General features: G+C 40.8%; 1 protein-coding gene across 2 annotated transcripts in view; it reads right to left on the bottom strand.

Annotated features, from left to right (window-relative positions):
• Nucleotides 1-3,256: 3,256 nt before the first annotated feature.
• sptb (spectrin, beta, erythrocytic) overlaps nt 3,257-6,000 on the bottom strand; it is a 52,637-nt gene continuing 49,893 nt past the window's right edge. For both annotated transcript variants that reach the window (XM_079573335.1, XM_079573334.1), the window contains 3 exons: nt 5,311-5,484; nt 5,102-5,144; nt 3,257-4,828 (listed from right to left, as the gene is read on the bottom strand). In XM_079573335.1, coding sequence (XP_079429461.1) covers nt 4,652-4,828; nt 5,102-5,144; nt 5,311-5,484 — 394 coding nt within the window. In that variant the 3' untranslated portion in view covers nt 3,257-4,651. The remainder of the gene's footprint in view (nt 4,829-5,101; nt 5,145-5,310; nt 5,485-6,000) is intronic.

Below are 6,000 nucleotides of genomic sequence, written 5' to 3'. Positions count from 1 at the left end.
TCTGTCACAGACAGAAGCTTTAATTTGGACGTTTTTGCCTCCAAATTCACGTTTTTCTCAACAGTACAATCACAGGAAGTTTAATTCGTCTGTTTCCTGTCCGTCTCTCTGTGTGCTCCTCGTACTATATGGGTCTTTCCAAAATATTGCTTCAATATCGAGGGTGCTGCAGGGCTGAAACCCTCTCTCAACGTTTCTTTGGGCAGCCAGGAATTTACCCTGATTAAATAATGATAGAATATATTATTTTCTATACTGTAAATCCATTTCCTGCAAATACACAAGTGCGGGGTATTTCATGATATCAATGTCAAATCCCCTGCAGTAATCACTCAGTCTTAGTAGCTCCATTGGTAGAGAGCTGGGTTAGTGTACAGGAGGTTGCTGGATCAAATACCAACCTTGACTCTTTTTCATTTGTTTTTCTTTTCGACTCCGCACTTTCTGGTAAGAACATGAATCGTCGCCGATGGTTCCAAACTCATTAGAAACATGAAAATTACTCCTCCAGTGTGTTGCCGGGATCAAATTTCAGCCTGTGAATTTGGAGTACCCAAGCAGTCATCAGGCCAATGTTTGCATGGAATTACAGCTCAGTGATAGCATGTCCGTCTCAAGTGAAGGAGGTAGCTAGTCCAAACACAACCTTGACACTTTCATATTGCCTTAACCTTTTACATGGGATGCTGCACACATTGTCACAGCCTATAACATGTGAGTAAGGGACATTTTGCAGAAGTTTCTGTGCCTGTGTGGCATCATAGCTTGAGCGTTGGATTCCCAACCATTAGGTTGTTGGATCAATTCTGACTTTACCTTTTTTCTTTTTTTTTTTTTTAACCGCAAATATGGTCCCACCCTCATGAAAAACGCTTCAGAACATGCGTCACTAAAGAGAAAGAAATGGGGGACACTGGGGAATATGTCGAAAACAATCGGGGACATGTTGAAGGTGGGGGGGGGATCTAAACTGTGAATCCGTTTCCTGCAAACACACAAGTGCATGATCTCTCATGACATTAATTTCCAATCTGCTGTTTTATTCACTCAGCTGGAGTAGCTCCATCGGTAGAGAGCTGAACTAGTGTACAGGAGGTTGCTGGATCCAATCCCAATGTTCACTCTTTTATTTCCTTTTTCTTTTGGACTCAGCACCTTCCAGGAAGAACTCACTAAAAACAGGGAAATAACCTCTCCTCCAGTATGTTGCTGCGACCAAATTCCAGCCTGGGAATTTGGAGAAACCAAGCCATCATCAGGCCCATGTTTCAAGTGAAGGAGGTAGCTAGTCCAAACACAGCCATGACACTTTTATATTGTTTTCACCTTTTACATGGGCAACTGCACACATTGTCACAGCCTAAAACACATGAATACAGGACGTTTCATAAGATTGGTTGTGCCTGTGTAGTGTTACTGCTTGTGCATTGGCTTGCCAATCATGACATTAATGGATCAATTTTGACCTTAGCTCTTTTTTTTTTTTTTTTAACCGCACCTATGGTCCCGCCCCAATGTATGGGTGGGGTGCATGACCTGAAATTACCTCTCTCCTCCAGTGGTGTGCTGGGAACTAACTTCTGCTCAATAATTTAGACAAAAGTAGCCCACATCGGGGTCTAACTACCATGGAGGTACAGCTCAGTGATAGTGTGCTTGTCTTTGGTGGAGGAGGTTGCCAGTTCAAACATGGCTGTGACACTTCTCTAATCCTTTCTCTTTTTTTGTCGGCATTTTAATAGAATTTCTGATACAGTGCAGTCTGTCAGTGATTTTAACAGTTTATACAGTGTTAAGAGTTTCTGCAATATCAACATGTTTGTACAGTTTCTGCAACAAAATAGGGATTATTGCAATTACAACACAATTATGCAACTACATAGGGATTTTCACAATAGCACTATAATGTAACTTAATAGGGACATTCGCATATAAAGCACTGTCATGCAACTTAAAGGGACTTTCGCATAAAATGAACTGTAATGCAACTTAAAGGGACTTTCGCATATAATAAACTGTAATGCAACTTAAAGGGACTTTCGCATATAATGTACTGTAATGCAACTTAAAGGGACTTTCGCATATAATGTACTGTAATGCAACTTAAAGGGACTTTCGCATATAATGTACTGTAATGCAACTTAAAGGGACTTTCGCATATAATGTACTGTAATGCAACTTAAAGGGACTTTCGCATAAAATGCACTGTAATGCAAATTTAAGGGACTTTGCATAAAATGAACTATAATGCAACTTTAAGGGACTTTCGCATAAAATGCACTGTAATACAACTTAAATCAGTGTGATGAGGATTGATCGCAAGGGACCACAGCAAACAGAGGTGGTCGTAAGGCGTGAGAGTGAGCAAAGGTGGTAGCAAGGGATGACAACGAGCGGAGGTGGCCGCAAGGAACGAGAGCGAGCGGAGGTGGCCGCAAGGGACGAGAGTGAGCGGGGGCGGTTGCAAGGGACGAGTCCCCAAGGGCGAGGGCCTTCATCGCCGCTTGCGGCTTTAATTGGATGTTCTGTTTGGACATAATTGACTATTTCGCACATTTTTTGAGTGGTTTAACTCCAAAAACCTTGTGATTTGTGAGGCCAGAGGTTCTGTGCGTTTCTTGCACCGCTGCATTTTCAATACCAGTACTTTAACGATACTTGGTTTTCAATACCGATACCTGAACAATGCTTTTTCCGATACCTATACCTATGTCTAGAACCAGTAAACACAACAATAATGTGCAGAAGATCTCCAATTTTACAATATATTTATAATGAAAAATGAGTCGGAAACTGGGAGAAATTGTGGCAAAAGTAAGGAAAATTTGTGTAAAAAGGGGGAGAAAATGGGATTAAATTGGGGACAAACTGGGTGAAAATGAGAGGAAAAAATGGGGGGAAATAGACAAATGTTACTTTTAAAAAAAGAAAAGATGGGGGAAAAATAGGAGGAAAACTTTGTGGAAAATGTGGAAAAGAAATTTGGACCAATTGCATCAAAAAATTGGATCTAAAGAGTTTTTTTTTTCTCGCTTCCTGCGTTCAGTACTTAAATTTTTTCTATACCAGTGGTACCTAAACTTTTTTTTCTATTCAAAAGCATACTGGTATCGTTTAACAGTACCCATTCCTAGTGTGGAGTGAATAATGAGAAAACAGACAAAGGCTCCACTTGTCCCACAACCCTTAACAAAAAAAATGTGGAAAAGTATTGTTCATTTTAAACTTTATTCTCTCAAAAGGTACTGAAACCTGTCAACATTTCTGTATATTTTACACAGCTAGTAGAGAGTACAAAATGCAGTTTAAAAACCACAGAACAGAAAAGGCAGGTGCGGTGCCCTGGGCGAACAAAGTGAATGAAGGAAGTGTCTGTAAGTTGCATACTGTAAAGAGTGACAGGTTAAAATAACACTAAATCGGTGACATGCCAGACCATCGTGATAGGCTTTTGTGAAGATGTATGGCTTTCTTCACTTAAGATTGGCTTTAATTCCTTTTCAGAGAATCAATGGGTAATGATCAATGCAATGTGACGTATCCCAATGCTCAATCGCACCCACCCCAAAATAGTCATAGTTTTGGAGCAGAGTTTGAGGCGAGCCAGCAGTTGGAAAGTTTACCTCGGTTAGTCTTTAGAAAACATGTATATGTGTAAATGTAGTCTCTGACAAAACGGCTTATTGTAGAGATCATATGTTCACTTCTTTCTACTTTACATTCATAGAAAAGTCACATTCCTCCGGTCCCATGCTGCTCCTGCCTATTCCTCATTTCGGGGTAATACGGGTGCACCGTGCATGGTCCAATGTGTGGTTTAGGGAAAAGCTCTTCAAAAGTTGTCCTCCTAGACTCTAGTTTGTTCTGGCTTAAAAACTTAGAAACTCTTGGTCTAACCTTCAACAAAATGATAGTGATGTGTCGCTACAAGCCAAGTCAAGCCATTGTCCAAAAGTCCACTGCTCTTGATTTAAAAACCTCTCCATAGCACCAGGTCAAACCAAATGTAAAACTTATATTGAAGGCATGCATATGTAGATATACTGCATACATGGTGAATACATGAAATTTAGAGTTCATACATGAGTGGTGATTACATTTCAAGTGGATTGAAAATCTCTTCAAGACAGACTCCCCAGCCACATCTTTTAACAAAACCAGTGGTCCTGACAGTGCATAGATTGTGTTGATGCATCCCTGTGGTAACACTGTACAGCACTCTCCTCCAAAGGTCTGAACAAATGCATTTACAAAGCTTCACTCTATGGCTCTCTGCAGCTCTCCCAATTCAAACAGCACAGTATTACAGTTCACAACCATTTATAAGGCAGATTATACAAGTTCCTTGTGTACACACCTCGACTTGATACACATCTATGGCCTGACATCCAAACTGAAGCAAACGTAACAATAGTACAATCTTTGGTTGAGTGTGAAAAGAGCGTTCCTGTGCTTTAATTTATCACTTGGAAAAAGAACAAAAAGTGGACCTTTACAATGAAATGCTGCTTAAATACAAGCAAATAGTGGCATAAACCTAAGCTACAATAATTATATTTTTCTTGAAAAATAAAAACAAATCTCATTTAAAAGCTTTCTCTGGTGGCTTGTACACAAAAACTCCTTCCTGGTTTGATAGCCCTCTGTCCTCTCACTTCTTCTTGGCGAAGCGGCTGAACTTCTTCTCCTTGTCTTTCTTGGCAGCACTGGACTCTGGGGTGGAGGAAGAGACCGGGGGCAGGCTCTGGGTTTTGGCCCCTGAGGGCCCCTCTGCTGCTGGGGCCTCCATTGCCCTCTCTATGGCCTGACTCCAGCGCTGCAGCTCCTCCTAAACACACACACACATACTGTAAAGGCAGTCCAAGGGCACTGTGCTCTGTCTGCTGGGACAGCCAAATTTACAAGAATATTCATTTAGAGATGACATTTAAAATAGGACACGGCTGTGACTAAACCAAGGTTGTGCAGTCACATAAATGCACATATGCTGCCTGTGCTCGAGGTTATCCACTAAACTGCAGGAGTGATACATCTTACTGTACAGCTTTGTTGGATTTGGCGTGAGATATGCAGATACTAAATAGTGAGAGGCCACACTCACCTCATCTTTGCATTGGAACAGATATTCACTGCCGTCTGTCAGACTGTGGAGACAAGGACAAACATGTTTTTAAGTCATGTCTTACAAACAAAGCTCTGAATAACTTGGACTAATCATTATTTTGACCAAAACGTCCCCACTCACATGTCCTTGTCTAATTATTGTACAAGCAGCCGGGTTCTTGGCAGTTCGTTTGTCTGGAGACTTACCGCAGTTTGGCCACGTGCTTCCTCTTCTTGTAGTTGCTGAGGATTTCCCAGATGGCGCCGGTGAGCATCAGGGGCTCCTCTCCATGGTACGTCAGGCCCTGCCCGAAGCTCTTGGCATCTTTATAGACGCTGAGCTGCCCTGGCCTCAACACGCAGTATAGGTTGGTCCAAGACCTGGATGAGCAGTGAGCAATTTAACACAAACAATTAACAACTTTCTGCTCAGCTCTCTCTCTCTAATAAAACCAAATCATAATCAACGTAATTCATCACACTGGGAACAACAGCCTCATTAAGTTTTCATTTGGATAATTATCAATACACAATGTTCCTGAGCTTGTTGTTACTTCCAGGGAAAACAAATCCTTTGTTAAACAGTAAGTGGCTTAAACAAAATGTATTGTAAAGCTAGCCTAACATTTATAAAAATGTAAATTGGTGTATCATGTAAGCCATTTAAACAATATCTGTGTCTTTAAAAACCCTCAGAGACGGACAGAAAAACTAAAAGTTCCACTGTAAAAGCTTCAAATCTCTAATGAATAAAGCAATTACTTATGGCAGGCAAAAACAGATATAGTGTTTCTGAACATTCATTAAACAAACTAAGTGAATAAAAACTAAATTCCAGGGTATGATTACTTCTTGACCTGCAGAATAAAATGTAAGTATGAAATGGTACCACTTATT

This window comes from Gobius niger (genome assembly GCF_951799975.1).
Source record: "Gobius niger genome assembly, chromosome: 16".
NCBI classification, from domain to species: Eukaryota; Metazoa; Chordata; class Actinopteri; order Gobiiformes; family Gobiidae; genus Gobius; species Gobius niger.
The sequence above is the reverse complement of the archived record's forward strand: the minus strand, read 5'-3'. Positions and strand labels throughout refer to the sequence as shown.